Raw genomic sequence first — 22380 nt, forward strand, 5'->3', positions numbered from 1 at the left:
ATCTCCAGCATTCTTGGCGGTTTCGTTCTTTCTATAAACTGTTGAAATCTTCACAGGTGACAAACGTGTCGAAGGTTGTTCGCGAGGTATCACACATGGAGCCAGATCCAGGCGCAGTGAGTTACATGTCAGTTCCATTGATGTCTCAGGATTATCAGCACGCGGACCGACGATACCCGGCGGACTCGTACATGGTCGGTTTTGAACATTACGAGCCGTACCTCGGCTATCCGCCACAGCCAGGGTATCCGGGTCCGCATGGTATCTACATGCCACGCTCGCATTCTCCTCACAGTCCTCATAGTCCTTCTGAGCATAGTCGTGCCTCGCCTCCGCATGGTAAGCAATCGGTTATTTTTATCCGTATTACATGGTCTCGTCATTGTTACTCAGAATCGCGGAAAATAGTAGAGTAAACGAAGATCTCTCTTTACGTCTAATATGTTCCTTTTATTTTTCTTAAAGAATACCTACGTAAGGCGGCGCCATATGTGGAAGGCGGTTACAACGACATCGATCCAGGTTTGAACCCCGCGTTGCAAGATCATTATCGTATTACTCCTAGTCCTGGTGGTCCCGGAGATCAATATGGTATGTTCGTTATCGAAACGGGAAGATACGGAATAGCTCATAGATAGCTCATAATCCACATTTTTTTTTCTTCGAGGCTTTGTTGCATCATTGTTGTTTCTTCTTGATCGAAAGGAATTTTTTTTGAGCGCAACGTTGACCTAGACAGCTGTATAATGAGATATTCAGCTATCATGTTACAGCGGGCCACGGCTATTTGTCTGATCGTGCACGGGGCACAGCATAATTCACTTTAATTATCTCTATGCCTGACATTCGTTGTTATTTTGTGTTCTCTCTAGATCAAATCAGCAACTCTTGGAATATGGATGACTCTGGCGAACCCTCTCAGCATCCTCATGGTAGGGTCACATCAATAATTTATTTAACTCATTCTCTCTGCCTTTCTCTTTCTATTCTTCTCTCTCTCTTTTTCCTTTTGTCGACTTCCTTTCTCTTCTTGCCTCTTTCACTCTTGTTAAACTTCATCTGACCGCGTTTATCGTCGTTGAGTCTCTTTAACGTCGCGAGTCCATATTCCACTGTTTCAAACCACGCTACTACCATCGCACAGATAATGCGAGTGAATTATGCGTTTCAACTATACGAGTACACTAGTGACACATTAACTGGCCGGGATTTTCATTCGTTAACTATCCATCTCTTGATATCTCTAGCGGCTATGAAAACTGATTTCTTGGAACGAATGTTGAAAAATAGACACATATGTCAGGTAATCATGTGAATTCAATGGAAATATCTAGGATTTCTAGAAATATGTTGGAGCAAAGGAAAAGAAGGAAACCCAGAAATCAAATCTGTGATCTTCGGAAAGCTAGAATTCCAAGCTCGCCGTTGATGTTTCCTCCCGATCCTTTAACTTAGCAGTGTAGCCCGCGAAAGAACTGTCGCCAAGCAAACTATCGAATATAGTATTCGTCAAATCATCAAATTTAAAATGTAACATTTATGATATAATATTTATATATACTGTAAACTACTGATAAAGGGATAACTATTTTCTAAACCTTTCATTCTGATTTCTTTATGATTTTAATACATTGTCAAGCCGTTGATTTTTCTTATTTGACTATGAAAGTCCCAACCCTGTAATAGTTCCTCTATACCCGATCAGTGGTCAGATAAGATTGGGGCCCGTGGGCCAGTTAATGGAATACTGCAGTACAACGTTAGAGCCAACCTAGCGGAAGCTCTGCATATCGTCGAATCGTAATCAACCTCGTATGGCATCTCATTTTTCCAGACGAGAATAAAGTGGCTTACGGTTACGTGTCTCCGTCCCCTTATGGACCTGTTGGATACGGCCCTGGCGTCGGGGTAGGTCCAGTCGCAGTTCCTAGCGATGTGCCCGGTTACGACGAAGGCCATCCGGTCCCACTCACCTCTGGAGTTCCCCCGGGAATGTTTGACGATGAGGTTCATCTTCAACGGCTACAATCTCGACATCCGGTGGTGCCCGGCATGGCTAGTCCATTGGACGATGATCAGAAGTCCATGAGATGGCGAGATCCGAACTTGTCGGAGGTGATCGGCTTCCTGAGTAATCCGAACAACATCATCAAGGCGAACGCTGCCGCGTATCTGCAGCATCTATGCTACATGGACGATCCAAATAAGCAGAAGACGCGAAGTCTAGGTGGAATACCACCGTTAGTGCAATTATTGGATCACGATAATCCAGACGTGTATAGGAATGCATGTGGCGCGCTGCGGAATTTGTCTTACGGCAGACAGAATGACGAAAACAAGAGGGCTATCAAGAACGCCGGCGGTGTTCCGGCCTTGATCAATTTATTACGTAGGACATCTGACGCGGACGTGAAGGAACTGGTGACGGGGGTTCTTTGGAATTTATCCTCGTGCGAGGTGGGTAGACGTGTACAGTATATTTGATAGAATTTTAAGATTGTACGAATATATTTAACTCGACGCTTTTTAGCCTAATCGACGATAACGTTATGTAAACAAAGATAGAATTGATTTACGAATTTAATAGTAGAATATACTGTCGAAGTTGGCTATTAAACCTTTGGACGACCTAAATAGTATATTTATAAATAGATTATAGACTATTATAGACGTATTTACATTTTCATTCTTCCAGGACCTTAAGAAATCCATCATCGATGATGGCGTAACGATGGTGGTGAACAACATAATTATCCCGCACAGTGGTTGGGATCCAAGCTCTTCCAGTGGCGAGACATGCTGGTCGACCGTGTTCAGAAATGCATCTGGCGTCTTAAGAAACGTCTCTAGCGCTGGCGAGTATGCGAGGAAGAAACTGCGCGAGTGCGAAGGTTTGGTCGACGCTCTTCTTTACGTAGTACGATCCGCCATCGAGAAGTCGAATATCGGGAACAAGATCGTAGAGAACTGTGTGTGTATTCTGCGGAACCTGAGTTATCGGTGTCAGGAGGTGGAGGACCCAAACTACGACAAACATCCGATTCAGTCGACCGTTCAGAACAGGGTAGCTGCTCCAGTCAAAGGTGAGGGTTTGTCGATGACTCACGTGAGGATACTCCTGCATTTCGAGAATGACACGAGTGTATCCTTCCCCCGTGCCATGGTAAACACACGGGTTCCCTCAATGGGCATGTGGTGACACGCATGCAGCCGAATTGTGTGTGCGCTGATGATAAGCGGATCGACAAACGGAAAAGAAGGACGAGCGGGTGTAATTTCGTGTCGTTTTATTGAATCGGTTCTGTATATACGAGCGGTATTGTGACGCTAAAATTGCAGCAGACCATCGTGGTACAGTGTGTTGCAAAAGCAATGTAATGCAGAGCTTAATGGTTATGGAGTATTCTGAATTTCTAATTTTGCAATTTATCAGCAATTTGCGAAGCTTTAGGTATTGCGTGCTTTTTGTAAACATAGTTTTGATGATTTGATGATTTGTGTCAAATAAAAGGTAGACTGATAAAGGTTTGTGGTTCATCGATAAGTGGTAAAATTGAAAATGTACAATTCGTAGAGTACTTTGTGACCTGGATAAAATTTAACAAATTTAGATGGTCATCCTTAACTTTATCACGTTTTAAGGCCACTTCACAGCATAAAATTCTTCTGTTGTTCAAGCATGTTGTTTCAAGCATCGAGACTTAACATTGCCTTGCTTTTGTATGATTCTGTACTTACACGGAGTAGGCTAAATTGACGTACGATGAAAATTAGTTCTCCGAAAAGTAGGATCGATAGTCTCTTAGTATTAGTTTTACATGAAATTGATCGAGTTGTTACGGAGAAAACGGAGCGTTTGAAAACATACATCCGCTTGGCAACACAGTATTGTACAGTAAACCAGTCGCATATTAATGATATATTGCACGTTTCAGATTCTATCGAGTGTGAAACGTGCAAGGTAGTAATTAGGAGTCGTAGTTGACCCCATATACTTTCTTGAGTCTATCAAAATGATATATTCCACATCTGTGTACACTGAACATTCGTTGTAGTGCTTACGTCTCTGTTGATATACCGCTTACACATTTGATCCAACATAATTGCGTGTATTCGTGATAATGATGGAACGATGTCTTTGCGAGACGACGATACCCTAACTAGCAATAGCACATATTACCAGTCGATTAGTATGTATCTCTTTGCAACTACACTAATCTTTGTGTTCCCTTCGGTGTTATGATTTCTCTCTTGTTTCTCATGAGCCTTGTATCGCAAATTCTTCTTTCGTACGAGATCCTACTACTACAAGAGACAAGAAGCAAAAAAGAAAAAAGAGCAAAGAAAAAAGAAAAAAAAAAGACAGCTTTATATCCTTTCTAGTTTAGCATGGATTAAAAATGTGTTTCAATCTTTTTAGCATACAGTTTATGTCAAGGTAAGACATTTTATTTCTTTCATCGAACAAATCCAAATAGCCAGTGCATGCCACGCTTCTCAACGATTACTTTAGTTGTTCACACGACAATTTTTTTATCGTGAATCTACCGATAACTTATGGACCGGTTCGCTATCGTTGGCAAACAAGCCACGTGATCGACGTTACAATCATTGTTCTAATATTGATTCCGTCGATTAGGCCACGTATTCTAACGGATGAATATTTTGTTCGATAAACAAAGCGAATCTTGTCATTACATTGCACAAAATTCATACATAATTCGCGTAAATAGAGAACACCAACAATACGTAGAGCGAAGAGTGAACATGTGCAAAAAATATTGCTGTGCTTTGAAGCGTTACGATTAATCGTCTTTACAGTGCTCGGATTAATTTCATCAGCAGTTCGGGTACATCAAGCGTTAACAGTGCATCCCCTCCGTGCATCTTGCGTACGCCTGTTTCTATGATTGGCTGGTTGCAATTGTTCTGTCAACACGTTGTTTGCGATGTTCCAGGCATTGGTGTAGTTCTCTGACAGAAGTAGCGCAAATACACTGAAAATAATTCACACAATCTCTATTGAAACGCTACAAAAGCATTATACTTAACCCTGCTGTGGTTCACAAATTTTTTGTGTTTCAGCCTCGCTTTAGTTTCAACCAAAAAAAAAAAAACAGATTTTTAATACTTTGATCACGATCCTTTCCTGTAATTAATGTCAGTTTCAAATCACTGTGCCTTAGGTGAAAATTTGGGTTGCTTTGGCGGCAGCAAGAAGAAGAAGGATGGTCAACCAGTGCAAAAGGAAACGACCGCATCTCGCACTACCAGCCCTAGAACGGAACCTGTCAGAGGAATGGAGCTACTCTGGCAACCAGAAGTAGTACAGTCTTATTTGAAATTGCTGCAGACATGCTCGAATCCGGAGACTCTCGAGGCGGCGGCTGGAGCGCTTCAAAACCTCGCAGCCTGCTACTGGCAGCCAAGTATTGAAATTCGCGCGGCTGTGAGGAAGGAGAAGGGACTTCCCATTTTGGTGGAGTTGTTGCGGATGGAGGTACGGTATTATTCGTGGAATGTAGCGCGGAGGAATTGATGAATTATATATTGGATAGAATTTTTAGGAAATAAAAACATAGCGAAGCGGTAGATAGACGTTCTAAATAGGGCTGGGTACACTTGAGTGGAGGAATATAAAAAGGTAGAAAAATGGGAGGGTAGAAACGTTTAACTGATTTTCATATCTTTAAAATTTGTATCAATTAAATTATTTTTGTAATATTACCATTAACATTTTTGTGGGAGTATTTACATTTATTTTGCTGAGTAATCTAAAAAATATCTGCGCTGGTTCTATGAAAATTTGATGATAGAATGTTTTAAAAAATGTTATTTCTGCTCGTCCATTTTAGGTGGACCGTGTAGTCTGTGCTGTGGCCACAGCTCTAAGAAATCTAGCGATAGACCAGCGTAACAAGGAGCTGATCGGAAAATACGCGATGCGTGATCTCATTCAGAAGTTACCTTCAGGAAATAACCAGCATGATCAAGGAACAAGTGACGACACAATCGCCGCCGTTCTCGCCACATTGAACGAGGTGATCAAGAAAAACGCCGAGTTCTCGCGATCTCTGTTGGATGCTGGCGGTGTCGACAGATTGATGAACATTACTAGGCAACGTCAGAAATACACGCCTCGTGTTCTTAAATTTGCAGGCAAGAATAAGTCAATTTCTTTTTACTAAATTTCTGCAAACAAAATATAAGTACGTATTTTCTGAACTTTTCTAAGAAGAACTAAATAACGGTTAATTCGTAGGACAAGTTTTGTTCACAATGTGGCAACACCAAGAGCTGAGAGACGTTTACAAGAAGCACGGCTGGAAAGAGCAAGATTTCGTCACGAAAACGGTGGCAGCGCGGAATTCAGGGCCTAATTCACCTAACAATGCCAATAGGTAACCACTCGTTAATCGACAATCAATAATTATTTGCTTTCAAGTTATAATCATTTGTTCCTTTTAAGACCAACCGATGTTTTATTTTTGTCGCTTTTGTTCCCGGACTCTGCGTTTAACTTTTATGTGTATGTTTTCCCCATTCAATTCTACTTTGTTAGATAATTTCGGTTAAGCAGAGTCCATATATTCACGATCTTTTTGAACTCTTCGACCCTCCGTTGAATATAGCTATGATTGTAGCACCCTAAACCGACCGATGGCGAGTCAAGGGAGCACCAGATACGAGGACAGAACGATTCAGAGAGCGAACATGAATTCGAATAACGTCGGTCGACCCACTATATATCAGCCTGTAAGTAACAACAACTAATGGTACTGTGTGACGAGCACTTAGACTCCGCTGGCGTTTAAACTAAGCGCTATCTTCCTCACGATTACTCAAAAGTGTAAGAAAGTACGTTTCTGGAGAAACGCGGACGGACGTTGGCCCGGCTCCGGCTTTTGTGACATTTCATTACATTGTCACTTTTGTTTGATTCGCAGTTACCACAGTTTTTTTGCAGTTTGCAAGCGTTTAAAAACGAGATAAACAAAGAGACACGTCCAATAAGAGTTCTAAGAACGAACGATGAGCTTTGTAAGATGAAAGTACAGGTTGAGACATAAAGACCCAGTAGCAAAACGTGATTCCTTTTGAATCGAGTCTTCCCCTTATCGATAAGCTCGCCGCTGCGTTTCACTGTTCAATAGAAAGAAAGAAAGAAAGAAAGAAAGAAAGAAAGAGAGAGGGAGAGATGGAGAAAGAGACAGACAGACAGACAGACAGACAGACCGACAGACGAACAGACAGACAAACAGACAGACAGACAGTGGCGAGCAAGCAATTGATTCTATATACCCTGTTAGTTTTTATTTTTAGAAGTTTGATCAAACAAAGAAGGAGGATTTTACTTCACTGTACACAAATCGATTTCGTTGTTTTTTTTTTTTTTACCTTTTTTGTTATCTGTTTTATTATTATTATATATATACATATATTTGCGAGAAAGACGAAGCATTTCCTTGTACGAAATGATAGAGCACACTTAGGCGAAGGATAATTATACGCAGAACTATTATTTATACGATATTTATCCGCTCACACGGAGATCGGCAGGAGGAAAATAAAAAAAAATCGATCGTCACAGTAACGAAAGCGGAAAATGACGAGAAGAAAGAGGGCGGGAAAATAAAAAATAGAAGCGACAACCTCACACAGTTGTGATAAAAAAAAGAGAAAGCAGCTACTTAATGAACATTTATCATAAGTGTATAAACTAAGTCAATTAACGAGTACCAATTATATCCATCGTGTTTCATGCCATATGAAACCAGCATTATTCGTATAATGTATACAGTATTACGATAGAGAGAAAAGGGTCGCACTAACGGCGGTCTCCGTTAAAACATAAAACAGTCCATGGAATTATCAAGTATCTAGCATTTTTATATAATAATCGATCGATATACTTACGTAACGCGAATAAAACGTGGGCAAAACGCGTTGTTATCGCCGCGCTTTCGAGAGAGGATTTACGTCGTGTGCGAGACACGTGATAACGAACGTACATATTGCAAGTCCAAATGCAATTGCATACACTTTAATGTAAAGTTTCGTTCGTTTATCCGTTCGACGTCGTGAATGCTTCTTCGAATCGTCCGTTACGCTCGTTACGGTTTTTCTTTCAACGAATCTTTGACATTTGGTATCTTTTCAACTTTTTATACTTACGGTGAAGAATAATTATAACACGGAAAATTTTTCGATTCGACTTTACGCAAGGGACAACGATTCGTTTATAATTCATTGTTCCGATTTACTTAGCTGTAATTTGTAATTTCATTTATTAGCGACTATGTAACGATACAGAAGAACCTTGTTCGAGAGATACTCTATTATTTATGTCCGTATAGCGTAATAGGAAGAAATATACATACAGAGAAGTTAAACCGTCGGTTTATTAGTGTTGAAGTGTGTCTCGCATTATTCTACGATTGTATAATAGATTAGTTATTGCAGGACCAAGTACTTGACATTATGCAACGATTAGGGAGCGCATTCAGCCATTACAATAAGTTGTGTAAATCGAACGAAATCAGTCAAACCAATGTCTTTCCAAAATTCAACCGATAATCGCTCTATCAAGTATCGCAAATTGAACTAAAACAAAATAGAAGAAGCGCACAAAATATTTACGCGAAGAGGCTGATCCGCTGCCTAATTGACAGTGATTAGTGCGATTACCGTAGTAGCGCGACAGTATATTCACTAGTTCTATGAGATTGCATTATGAGAAAATCTGTTTCTATAGAGGACTTAATTTTGACTCGTTGACCCAGATGATGCAGAGTCTATCTCCGATATAGAATAAGAATAATGTCTAAAAAAGAAAAAAAAGAATGCAACAAGTAATCTACGTGTATACATGGAGAGTTCGGTTTCGACTAAAACCACGATTCCATTTTTGTAGTTCGAACAAGCAGGGTAACGTTAATGAAAGCACAAAAGTCATTACCGCGGATTTTTTTTTTTTTTTTTTGGATAAAAAACACTGTTTGTTTAATAATCACCGAAATGCAGCGTGTTTAACGATCAACTATTAATGTAAAAAAGAGATTTTCTTTTTCTTCTTTTTATATATATATATATATATATGAACGCGAACTCGCGTAGACAGACACACTCATTAAGCGACTTTTATTGTATGAGAGAAAAGCTAAGCGCACCTCGAAGCATGGTTTATAGTGACACATTGACTATTGCACGAACTTATTTATAATCTATTTATATCCAAATTAATCGAGCATAATAAAAGAGTATCTGACAGTAACCATCGTGTCGCTGTTGTTATATTTTTTGTCATAATACGATCGTTTAGGAGCTTTGCAGTTTTGTTCCCGTTCTCCTTTTCAGTATTCTTGATTTTTGATAGATATGGCTGTATAGGTAATATTATTTATGATCGATTTATTGTAAGATACGAGTCGGTGTTTTTAAAGGCCTACCTTGTCATTTTATAAAAATGAGGCGCAAAATGCCCTTGAAGATGTAAGAAGCTGTAAAATTAATTATATTTTAACCTTTTCGCTATTAAATCAGTTAACTTCATAACGACCCTACATCGAGTTCAACTTAATTTTAATAAAAATATGAAAATATTAAAAATGTCAATATGCGTACGTTATTTAGTATAAAAATGTTTATAATTAAGAAAATGAAAGACAAATTAAGAGAAGCTTTCGAAATAGTTTACCTATCGAATACGATCTAGTTAGAGTTAGAATAAAATGTTGAATTCATATTGGACCGCAAAGTTAAGTTATAGCTATCGTTGGACGTATCTGTCCACACAATAGGAATGGCTATAGTAACCTCTCGAAATTCCGTAGCAAGTATTTGTTCGCGCGTAGTGTTGATCGACCATCTGCAACCTAAAAATCAGTATAACGACTAGTAGTTCCTTTTACCGTAATAGCGAAAGGGTTAACCTTCCAAAGATAAATAAAATGCAAAGGAATCCAAATGAAAAGTAAAATAAAATCGAGGTAACAGAAAGGACGAAGCAAGAAGGGGTACGAAATAAAAAAAAAAAAAGATCCACCGGGCCCGTTTCCCCGAGCGACGCGACAGCCCACTCCAGACCGATCCACCCCCGGCTACCCTCCGAGCCAGGGCTCTAAACTAACCGTTGGCTTGTGTGTGTGTTGCAGCAACCGAAACCCGGTGAGCCGCTCTACGCGCAAGTTAACTTGGAGAAGAAAAAGAAGCGGCAGTATGAGCTGGGGGTGGGCCAGGCGCAGGGTCAGGGCCCGGTCGTCGGCTCGGGAGTGGGCGTCGCGGCCGGTGCACCTACGGCTGGTCAGTGGGTAGCCGATGGTGTTGGTGTTCCCGATGGCTCGGCCGCCAGCGCAACGGTAAACGTTCCACCGAATTCGACTGCCGCCTCAGCCGGCGATTCCTGGGTATAACAGGGTGTCCATGGTCCAGCCGCCGTCCAGGGGGCAGCCATCCTTCCCCCGAGGCTGCTGTACGCATAGAAGACGATTTCGCGATTCCCAGTTGCGGGAATCATCGAAAGACGGACGAGGACTCTGTGTCTGAAACGTAAAAGGAGAAACAAGGGAAATAGTAGAAATTAATCTTGCCGATTTTTTGCTGGATGATGGATAGAGAAGACTGGACAGGGCATTGAGGACAAGGATGGATGATAGGATTCTTGGTTTTGTATTTTCGGTTAGGTCGTTACTGCACTGAGAATGATACGCGTTGTTGGAAGATACGATGTATATTGGAGGGAACCGGAAGACTGAGGACAAGAAGGGTATAGAGGTGTTAGTGGCTGAGACACGGAAGCCTCTTAAATAAGCTTCCATGGAAGTTTAGATCACCGAGTATCTGCTTAAGACGGTCTTACCAAGAAATGAATATATAACAATTGAAAAAGAAATATAAAAAAGAATTCGCACTCCGCACCCCACGTTATCGATGTATACTAGACACGGAAAGCGACTTGTCCGACCACATCCGCAGCAGTAGTCGCACTAATGGCTCTAAACCTTCATTGCACAATTCTAAATTAATATATACACTATATATATAAATATATATATATATATAAATATTATATATATACATGTATATGTATATTTTAAGGCGGTACCCTTAGAGAAAGGACCCGTATTACAAAAGTACTACTAAGGTTAAGTAGTCGGTATTACTACAAACGATTATATTAATAATATCAATGTTAATGATATTAATATTATTAATATTATTAATAATATCAGCGAGTAACGCGGTCGCGAGGCTGTCGCTATAAATATAGGAGGGTATAAAGATGAATGAATATATATATATATATATAAATATAAATATATCATATAGGTATATCATACACGTTAACTGCTACACCGACACACACACACATACAAACAAACACACACAGACACACACACCAGACACATACGTTAGGGGGGTGTATCGATTAAGCTACGTTATTGTATTATGTAAACTTCTGAGGCTGTGGGTGTGGCATGTAACGAGGATACCGAATATTTGCGAGTTGCACTTTGTTTTTTTGTTCTCCGAGTTTTCCAATCGGTTGGATCGCGCGAAACAAAGAGTGCATGGGAAAGAAACAAAAAGAATGCGAGCGAGTGTGTAAACTAGCATGATACTTTCGCGTTTGGGTGCCGATATAAAAATGTCCACTCGTAAACGTAAAAGCGTAAGGAAGAATAAGAAAATGGGGAAAAGTGGAGGGACGAGCACCCTCGTCGAGAACCACGTTGCCAATAGATGAGATCGATTGGATCCCATCGTGCAAAAAATCTGTTGTCGTTCTCGAGGATGGTTGCTCGGTTGAAACGCGAAGAAAAGAATAAAAAGCTAAGACGAAAGAGATAGAAATGGATTACTCGTTGGTCCTCTAGACACACGATTATCAAGGTTCTTCGCTGTTACGTTTCGTCATATTCTAATGTATTGCTGTCGTGTAAATGGTTGAAATGAAAAAGAGATAAGAAAAGATATAGAAATGCAATCGAAATTAGATGGAGACCAAGTGAACGAGAAAGAATCGACGAAAAGGGGGATTAAAGAAAGATAGGGTGCGAATGAGCAGAGAGAGGAAATATGTGATGTTCAATGTTATCGAATGTTTGACAGAGATGACGCTATTGATAGCCGATATACATATTATATATATATAGATATATATACATATATATTATATGTATACAAATAAATATATCCTTGTTCTATTTCTTAAATAATATTATTACGACAGTTGAAAAAAATCGATTGTGTTCGCGATTATAGCTACTGAGAGAAAGTATAACACCAACGCGGGGACAAAAGAATTATAATTCTCCCTCGTCGATTCAGAATTATATATACATATGTATGTGTGTGTATATAGATGCTTCGCGCAGTATGCACGTCACGATCGACTAATTAAATGAATAAGCGAATAAATAAAAAGAAAAAAAAAGAACAATCATCGATCTCGTCGATCGTCTCGCGTAACCGGTCCAAACGTTCGTTCATTCTCTAAGCGTACTTTTTCGATATCTATCAACCGCGTAGTCGTTCGTAACAGCCTAACTTTTGTACATATTCATCCTTCATATTCAGGCGAATTTATTCGCTTTTTTCTCATTAATCGAACGAACGACGAGATCGAATTAAGGACAAACGAGCGAATTGATGATGGTGACCATAGAAAACTGGTACCAACGATCGTCGACGTGCCACCGGAAGCGGAAGCTGTATCGCCGTTACCCTGCCAGATATCAGTCGCGTCAGGATCGACCCTCCTCGAGAAGGGATCGGGCGAAAGCTCGTGCGATCGTTTCTGTTACGACGAAAGAACGACCTGTAACGTCATTAATAATATCGTAACAATGTTTTGATATTTCGATAAAATATCACGAACTATATATCATATACTATTTATACAAGCGCTTTCGAACGAATGCTGTGAATGCACCCATTGCGCGGAATATCCACAGTCATAAGTGAGTCGTAACGATATTCTACCGCCTATGGGTATTCGATTTACGATCGGATGGGATTCTCGCGTTAATTACGATCAAACATGCCGATACACCGTCTTTTGTGTCTGGCCACTGTTGCGCTATCGTTACGATGATTCATAACACGATTTCGAACAGAAACGAGCGCGCGATCGCGATTAATATCGAGATAGCGGGCCGATAATGGGTAACAAACCGCGCCTCTTCGCGAATCGAGAGGCACCCTTCGAGCTTATCGTTCGGACTGCTAGCAGATCATCTACGCGCGCGAATTTGCCGCGAGAACCTCTTAGAGGACCTTGGACCATTCCGCTCAATGTGACACACGCGGCTCTGATAAATTTCTGTCCTTTTCTCGCTCGTGTCTTCGACGAATTTCGAATCCGAAGTTTTCTGAAATTCGAATCGAGGATGATGTGTTGCGTACCCTCGATGACTTTGCAAAGTTTGGAATTGACATCGTAGTTCGAGATCTTTGCTGAAATTTCAGCAAGTTTTAGACCTTGACGATTGATTTTGGGATCTTTCTTCGCTCTTCTTTTTGCACGAAGGCATTTCTTGAGAAATCTCACACGATCAGTTACGTGGACTATCGAGATAAAATATCTAGAAATACAGACAAATACGTTTCGATATTTCGTCTATCTAAGGAAGAGTTCGAATTGAATTTAACGATGGAAACACGAGGCGAGGAAGGGACGATAGAACAAATTAATCGCGATCCTCTTCGACGATTCGAAAGATCCTTGTTGAAGCGTGGTGGATTAATTGTTACGTCGTCGGAGGATCGACAGAGCCGCCACTATTGACTCGAACGAACCGAAATTTTGATATCCGCTTTTCATTGTTTTCGTGTACCAACGTTTCTAATTTTCTACGAGAATTAACGAGCAAGAGAGAATTGACGGAGGGAGACGGAAGATTTTTGTAAACGTAGTCCGTGGAGCGAGCGACGTGGTCGCAGAAAAAAGAAAAAAAGAAAAAAATGAAAAAACGACACGCTTTCGAGGAAAGAAGATACTACAATGCGTAGAACGATCGAAGGCTGATCAGTGAAATTGAGAAATTTGTATCTACGTAGTTAAAGAAGGAAATCTATGCTCTGCCGAGAAAATCATCTTATTTGAAGTACTTCTCCCTTGAGCTTTTATGATTTTGTAATGTTCGTTACGCGATTTTTAACTATTATTGTGATATCGCATTATCACCTACTCGTTTCACTTTGAAAATTAAATTTCGTTTTAGAGTGACAAATCGTATTTTCGTTGTAATCTAACAGCGTAAATGAGAACAACGCGATCAAAGTTTTGACAATTAGACGAATCTTATTTCTAAAATGTACATTTGTGAATTCGACGTTTATTCAAGCTATCATTTGTATTTTTATTATTGTCTTGCCCAATAGTTTTCCCAACTTAGTGAAGATATTTTCTTGGTGAAACGTTAATCCACACGGAAGTTTTTTAATTTTTTAATCGAATACAATTTCTCGGCACCGCAATATATTACCTTCGTAGTATACTTAAAAATGGGCCTTGTAAACAATTTCAAAAGGCTAACTTTATTTACGTTCTCGGCTCATTCCGTTGTTCGTTGCGCGATATACCTAAGTACGTGCAGACTTTTATCGAAATTATCCTTAAACAGAAACTTATATTTGTGTCTTTGTACGAGGCTCGTTCGATTTCTCGAGGTACCTTCAGATATATCACATATATTTTCCTTTCTCTTATTTTTCAAAGATTTTCCTTTTTTTGGAACAATGGCAGCTATTATGGCAGTTATTTTTTAATAAAGTTTCTGTATCTGTATGCAGAATACTTTGTAAAGAAGCTTCGCGCAAATCGAACGTGAATCTATTTTGTACAATTCGAATATTTCTGAACGTTTTATATCCAGTGGCTGTTATAATTTATTAATTCTATAAAATAGATTCAAGATTCTGTTTATCGAAATCGCTTGAACACGCGAGTCCTTTCAAAAAGGATTCGACGGTAGATCGACGAATCGATCGATACGCTGTTACGAAGGTTTCAGCCTACGGTTTCTAATGGATAAGAAGAAAAGGATCAAAAAGAAAAGAAGCACCGAGAAGCGATGCGTCTGGAATTTTTTTAACGACGTCGTGTTTTACTAACGAATTTTTACGCCGTTTTTTACACGATTCTTACCGGCCTAAGGAGCTGTCTTTTCCACGAACAGCGATCCAAGCTGTTTGCGTTGCTGCTTTCTCGCGGAACTAATCGCGAATCGATCTCGATCCTTTGAATTAAAACATACCGTTTGTTAAACGAACATTGAAAATCGGAATGATTTTTCTTCGACTATTTGTCTTGAAAATAACAGAAATTATTTTCCTTTCCCATTAATCCAAACCTCCCTTGTCTTGATAATCAAGTTTCGCAATATTCATAACGATATTAACCAACTATCGTTAGATTTTTGAAATGTCATTATATACATATATTTCTACATTCTAAATACATGTCAAATTGGAAAATCAAAACTCAAATACATTACTGGGGATTTACTGGGGATTTACTGGGTTTACTGGGGATTTGAATAATTTCGTTCGTTTCGGTAACCAATTTCACCGAGCTAGAAAAATTCTAAAATATTTGTGAACCGTCATTGAAATTCTCTGTTTTTACATATTGAGTATCCATAAAATTCGCGAGATTAAAGCTTAAACATTTCACATTTCATTACGTACATATCAATAATCTGTGCGGATGATTTTAACAATCAAACGCGATCGATTTCGATTTTCGAGTTGTTCCGACCGAAGATCCAAAATTCATCCTTCACCGCGATCATCGTCACCGATCACTCAAAGAAGACTGATAGCGCAAAACTCGAGTGATTCCATTAGACCGCTCCATCAAGAATCGATTTCGAAAAGAGGGAATATGAAGAATGAAACGGATCGAGGAGACCAGGAAACGGATACGAGGGAAACTTTGCAACACATCCACGTGAAAGTTATAAGCCAACTAGCAGGACGAACCAACGGTTGACCTCGAAGCAACACAGAGGGAAATTTCGAATTTTCACCGTCAAAAAGGAGGCGGAGAACAGTGAGCGAGTGCGAGAGCAAGAGTGAGAGAGAGCGTGTGTGTAAGAAAGAGAGAAAGAGAGAGAAAAGAAAAAGGGAAAATGGCGAAAGACTACGAGTAAAAGCGAGGGGGATGCGAAATACAAGAAGGAAAATGCCAGAAAGAATTTCATGCATTTCATATACATACAAACATACACGTTACGTATACATACACGCATACGTATACACATAATGTGAGAAAGGAAGAATGAATGACAAATAGAGAGAAAGTAAAAACGAGCAAGAATGAGAGAGAGAGAGAGAGAGAGAGAGAGAGACAGACAGAGAGAAAGAATGACACAAACACGTGCATAACAAATAGAAAAAAAATGATAGGCTACAGTGCTGCATACGTATTTAAATTAAAGGAGCATTAAATAAGCATGGATGTGCATTTTAGATGTATTAGAGGAGTTTCACCACACATTTAGTATTAGTTGTAAAACGTTGTAGTCCGACTTGGGGAGAATCTTTGGAAGTTGCGTTTTCTTCGAGAAAATTTGCCTTCTTTAATTCTTTCGAGTAGATTTTTTTTATTGCAAAAGAATTTCTAAGCTTTCAATGCATTATTTATTTCATCTTATAAATGGCTCGTCAAAATGAATTTCTCTTTCTTAAGGAACCTGCAGCAAGTTACTAAAAGAATTCTAATATTAATCGGATAATTTTAGTCCGATTGTTCCTTGATTTTACGATAGATAACATCGATAAGATTGTTTTTTCTCGAAGGTTTCTCCTCAGTCGTCTCCCTCGAGAGAAACGCGGTGGAGATTATCATTGTCATGATCATTATCACTGTCATCGCCGTTTTTATTTAACTTGTACGTGTTTTACGCAATCTATCGACGACAAGCAAGTACTAAATGAAGTAGGTATATAATATATATAATTTGTTAAGACGGGGAACGAAGAGCAAACATATTGTCATTATTTTATTGACGTCGTATTATTTATATCGAAGGAGTACCATAGTATATACAATAATTATTAACGATAAAAGATCGACTAGTGTATTTCGAACCCGACTGACAACAATTAAAGAATTTAATTGCGCTGAAAGCATTTGACCTAGCTTTTTTACTATCCCGTACAAAAGGTTCCATCTTAAAATTGCAGATAAAGAGAAAATAGAAGAGGAAGGAAGAATATTCGGAATTAAATAAGGTATATGTCTTTTATTTAAACATCAAGTACTTCGAGGGAAGGATTATTAAAAAGGAATATTTGTTATACTTTTCATACGATTTTTTATCTCTTTTTCATATTTTATTTAACTCAGCTTCATTACCATTCTCTTTCGCTTCCGCGTTGTTCGAGTAAGCAGATTTAAAAATGCTTTGTTTCATGTAAAAGCATTTTCTGACGTGCACAAGGACGTCGGACAACTTGCAAAACACATTAAGTCATTGAAAAACCCCCCAAAAAAAAGAAAAGCATAAAAAGAGAACCTAACGTTAATTCTACGTGGAATAATCGTTAACGAAGATTCAAATTGGCACGTAGATTGTCAATTTGCAATCGTAAACGAGGCTGGATCTCTCTGGTCGTCGCACGAAACAGCCCTTTTCGCTCTAACAGTTACACGAGAATCGTCCTCTGTACGTGTTTCTCGTTCGAAAAATCCATTCTATATTTAATTTAATATTCCTAGTATCATCCTTCGTTCGAGATTTCCCGAACTTCTTTCAAGTGCAGAAGTTGATTAAATTCGGTTGAATAATTGAAAGGAAAGAAATGAAAAAGATATAAAAAAATACATGACGTATTTAAAATATTTTTCATAATAGAATAAACAGTGGTAGAGTAAGTAACCGTTCCAGTTAAAAATTGATACGATATCGATGGATCGGAGGTGGGAAGGAGCCGCGTTAAAGAAATGGGTGCGAGCGATAAGAGTTAGCTCGATGATTGTATTTTAACAAGAAAATCCTCACGGCTCGTTGATCACTACCACCTGCTCCATGTGATAAGAAACCAGCGACACACATTTATGGCAGAGGGAGATCCGTTCGTGCGTCACGTTTACATCGCCTACTTTTTTAATCTCAATCATATTCGCTTCTTGCAAAATCCTCATAAAATTGCGAAACGAATAATTTTCTTTATATGATCTTTTGATTTCTTATTTCAATTTAATGTTTATAGTAATGAAAAATTTTCCCCTTTTTCGTCACTTTTTTCCCTCGAATCGTTAGACAATCGTTAAAATAAGACAGCTGATCATTCTGGCTGTTTTTTAAATACTTTTTCTTGCGGAAATTCTTTTTTGCCGGTGTAGAAAATAGACGAGAAATTGTTTCGATGCCCCTTTCCACGAGTTCGGGTAGATCTCGTTTCAATCAATCGGTAGCCCAGATTCTTGTTCATTTCACACCCCCGTATCGCATCATTCCCGTGCGCAACCGTGTCCTTTGCCTCTGTGGAACCCCGTGAAAGGATCCTGGCACAGTTCCACGTCGACCATCAGGACCGTCAGGAGTCTTAGAGAACTTTTTCAAGATTTTCGATATCTAAAAAAGTAATAATAATAATAAAAGACGAAGTTTTCTCGAGCATTAAACTTTAAACAGAATTAAGCTTAATTTATAGATTTTGCAGTTTAAACTTAAGAATTCTAGAATTTACAGGAAGTTCTTGAAAAAGGATCGGTAACATCTTAGTGATTATTTTACGAATATTCAACGTTTCGAGACACAGCGATCGATTTATCGAATGTCATGACGGACGTGAATAGCAACAAAGTGTCCAACGAGTCTTCGAAAAAGTCGTTCGAACTGGCGAAGAAGGAGTTACGCGCGATAGTGACGAAGATTGAGGAAACAACACTTCCTAGCAGGTCTGTGAAATTGTTTCGCGCTCAATGTCTTCTTAGACCCGGAGGATCGAAGTTCCGCAGGAGACACCTGTGGATCTTGCTGATCCTCGCCTGGATTCTAGGTCAATTCCTCTGGAATTACGTGCACACCGTTCGTTACGACAAGGTGAGCCACGAAATCAATCCTTTTCGTTAAAAAGAAAGATAAGAAAGTCGACCGATCTGAGCTTTAAAACAGATCAATCATGGGGGAAATCGTTTTTTTCAGTAAAAGATTTGTTTTTATCTTTGCTTCTTTCTACACGTACTTTAATCATATCATTTTTATCACATGATTGTAAGAGAGTTTTTAGCTTTCTGCCTCTTTCTTTAAATAGAGTTAATCGTTGTTTGTTTGCGATATCTGATCTATTTTCAAAGAATTTTAGTAAACATTTTGGTAAAATATCGGTCTTTATCCTTGCGTTTCTTAAATCGATTTTTAGCGTTAGTAAATCGATTTTTGTTAAGGGTTGAATATTTTTCAAGTGCCTGGCGGAAGTACCTTCGTTCACGCAGAAAATATTCCGGCCAGCCGAGGATTGTTCAATGTGTCGGGACGTTCAACAGGTTGACAGGATATCCAACGTGGATCCTGCCATTTTTGAGGAACGGTACTGGCTCGTCCAATTCCCCTAGTTCTTGCTCCAATCACGTTTTTGAATTAATTTTAACCCCCTCTTATTTTGCCTTATTCGTCCGTTAATACACAGAAGTATATCTAAAATTCAATTTTATTATTTTCTATGTTGGAATCTTTTTCATCCTTCTGTGCTCTCTTTCGAGGAATAGATATGCGTATTCTGGAAGACCGGTAGTGATCACGGATGCCATGACTAACTGGACAGCAATGGAAACATTCTCGTTTTCTTTCTTTAAATCGTTGTACGACGGAGAGGACGCGAATTGCCAGTTTTTTCCTTATAAAACCGAGTTTAAAAGTCTTCAGGACGTGTTCGATATGAGCGCTAGTCGATCATTGCTGGAGAAAGGGACGAAGCCATGGTACGTGGGCTGGTGAGTACAATTTCTATTTTAATTTTTCTATTTTATTTAATCGATTTTATATGTACATACATGATACGTGCGACATAGATATAATATAATTCATTAGTAGCTGAGATAACGTAGATCACGAGTAAGATTCCTGTAACGCGAACGCTCGTTTCGTCGAAGCAGTTTCTGAAGAAGTATCTCTATTAACGAGGTAATACTGTATTACGATATTGTGGTATATAACCTGAATATAAATAAATGCTGGATTAAAATAATCGTATTATTTTGTAGCATTTTTATAGATTATATATAAAATAAAAGAAAAGATATAGATTTATTTGAAATTTATTTTAAAGTAAAAGGTAGTTTGTTAGCGCCAGATTAGGAGAAAGAATATAGGGGATGGTATTAAATGTCATTGTCAGTTAAATCTGGTGATGTTTTTTCTTTGGCCAAGGTTTTAGTAAGTGTCCCGAGAGTCTGGATGAGCGGTGCCCGTGAAGAAGGCAGTTTTGGGGCTTCGATAACCGCCCTAAAGCTCGCGCGTATGCACACAATCCGGCTAACGAGCTTCCAAGCGAACTATGTAGTTTCCAGCGGCCCGTATTCATCGAAACAATTACCTAGAAACTCATATTCGTGTCGAGCGACGCGTTCTTCGTTTCCTTTCCTGTCTGATAACTTCGCATTGTGAAATGGACTTTGTATTGTTTTGTACAGGATGATATAAAAATATCGTTACATGTTAAACGAGGGAAGAGAATTAGAATCTATATCTTAAAACAAAGCGAGAAAAAATTTCGTACTTTCATTGTTAATAAACTTAGATTCATACAAAATTCTGGTAATTTGGTTTGCAAATGGATGCAAATGATAATAATAACTAGCTGATAATAAATAAATATAGAGAGATACGATATAATTATAATTCTTGTTAAAGGAGTAACTGTGATGAAGAAATTGGCGGTGTGCTCAGGAAACACTATCAAAGGCCGTATTTTCTGCCTGTCACTGCTGAAACAGAGAAGACCGATTGGATTTTTATGGGTAGCCAAGGATATGGGGCCCCTATGCACGTGGGTACTCCTTCAATAAATATTTATTTTCATTCCCTACTTTTTTCGATGAAATATTTCGATTTTTTCAGGTGGACGACGTGGAACACCCTTCGTGGCAAGCTCAGGTCAAGGGTGAAAAATTGTGGATGTTGGAACCACCCAGAGAGTGTCATTACGCTTGTTACAGGTTGAAAGTCGTAGTACATCCTGGCGAAATAAGTAAGTCTGGCACGATTTCTTCACTGTGAAATTTCCTAATGATCGATTTGTCGCGCAGTTGTCCTGGATACCAATCGTTGGTACCATCAAACGGTAATCGTTTCCGAGGAGATGAGCATCACTATCGGAGCAGAATACGATTAGAGGAAGCTACAGGAACGTTCTAAGGGCATTTCGATCGCTACGACAGCCTTTAACGACGATACGTGTTACCAAGATTAATAAAGTCGTTTTGTCTTGATTTTCACGAATCTTTCGACCTGCGAATAATTTCTAATAGAAATTTCACTTGAACCAAACATTACGAACAAGTTCTCCAATAACAAATTGTCCCGATAACTCCTACTTTTCATTAACACTTTGCGAAATGTCTTATATTTATCATGATTTAATTGGCAAGAATTTTCATCGACCGTTGAATAATTTCCACTTGCAAATGGAATTTTACAAATTTAATCTTTATCCATTGCAATTTGCAATACACGGTCCTTCGACTTTGAATTCACGAGGCTGAACGAGCCGGAAGACGCGAATGGACTAAGTCAGGATGCTCGACACGGATTCCACGGTCCGTGGCGAGCAGTTGATCGGTTTCCTCGAGGAGGTCGGCTGAACACGCGCCAGGTAACGTATGATCACGGGCACACGCGTGAATCTATCGAGTGCGAGGGGACGCGAAGGGGCTGCAGGGAACCCCTGCCGTAGCCACCACCTGCCGCCAGGTGCGACTTCACGAGACATCTGTATGAGGGGCCCGTGCCGCGTTTCCTTTTCACCGTTGCGTCCTCCACAATTCACAAGCTCGTTGACCGGTGTAGGAACATTAGGTGTCTGTCTGGAGCCGAGGACCGGCTTATTACCGAAGTAATTGGTCGAAGCCGACGTTCGATGCACGTTACTGGCCCTTTGATAAATTTGACAACGAGTTTCGGTTATTGTCTTCGGAGGGGCAGATTATACAAGCGTCGAATCGATTTTGGGAGACCTTCTTGCATCAAATATGGAAGAAAACTAAATAATAAAGGTGACATTAGAAAAATTGATTCGAATTACCTTTGATAAATTTGAGAACGAAAAGGCAACGATCTATTGGGAATGGTAGACGTTTTTCGCTAATACTCGTCGAAGGGCGCTCTTCCTTCAAAGCCCTCGAATCCCTGCTCATAATAATTCTTT

General features: G+C 39.3%; 2 protein-coding genes across 15 annotated transcripts in view; both read left to right on the forward strand.

The window, feature by feature from the left end:
- LOC100651340 (catenin delta-2) overlaps nucleotides 1-17136 on the forward strand; it is a 51731-nt gene extending 34595 nt beyond the window's left edge. For 10 of the 14 annotated variants that reach the window (XM_048410208.1, XM_048410207.1, XM_048410216.1 and 7 more), the window contains 11 exons: nucleotides 57-339; nucleotides 466-591; nucleotides 873-932; nucleotides 1835-2457; nucleotides 2696-3083; nucleotides 4421-4438; nucleotides 5187-5500; nucleotides 5856-6159; nucleotides 6263-6401; nucleotides 6633-6756; nucleotides 10155-17136. In XM_048410208.1, coding sequence (XP_048266165.1) covers nucleotides 57-339; nucleotides 466-591; nucleotides 873-932; nucleotides 1835-2457; nucleotides 2696-3083; nucleotides 4421-4438; nucleotides 5187-5500; nucleotides 5856-6159; nucleotides 6263-6401; nucleotides 6633-6756; nucleotides 10155-10412 — 2637 coding nt within the window. In that variant the 3' untranslated portion in view covers nucleotides 10413-17136. The remainder of the gene's footprint in view (nucleotides 1-56; nucleotides 340-465; nucleotides 592-872; nucleotides 933-1834; nucleotides 2458-2695; nucleotides 3084-4420; nucleotides 4439-5186; nucleotides 5501-5855; nucleotides 6160-6262; nucleotides 6402-6632; nucleotides 6757-10154) is intronic. The other 4 variants (XM_048410211.1, XM_048410212.1, XM_048410213.1 and 1 more) reach the window with 4 other exon arrangements.
- A 1196-nt stretch (nucleotides 17137-18332) lies between these two features.
- On the forward strand, nucleotides 18333-21455 carry LOC100648028. Its single transcript, XM_012314208.3, has 6 exons — nucleotides 18333-19058; nucleotides 19421-19545; nucleotides 19724-19948; nucleotides 20868-21003; nucleotides 21075-21204; nucleotides 21263-21455. The coding sequence occupies exons 1-6, from the start codon at nucleotides 18795-18797 to the stop codon at nucleotides 21346-21348; spliced, it is 966 nt and encodes a 321-aa protein (XP_012169598.2). The 5' UTR covers nucleotides 18333-18794; the 3' UTR covers nucleotides 21349-21455.
- Nucleotides 21456-22380: the final 925 nt, after the last annotated feature.

Source organism: Bombus terrestris, chromosome 11 (genome assembly GCF_910591885.1).
Source record: "Bombus terrestris chromosome 11, iyBomTerr1.2, whole genome shotgun sequence".
Classification (NCBI taxonomy): Eukaryota; Metazoa; Arthropoda; class Insecta; order Hymenoptera; family Apidae; genus Bombus; species Bombus terrestris.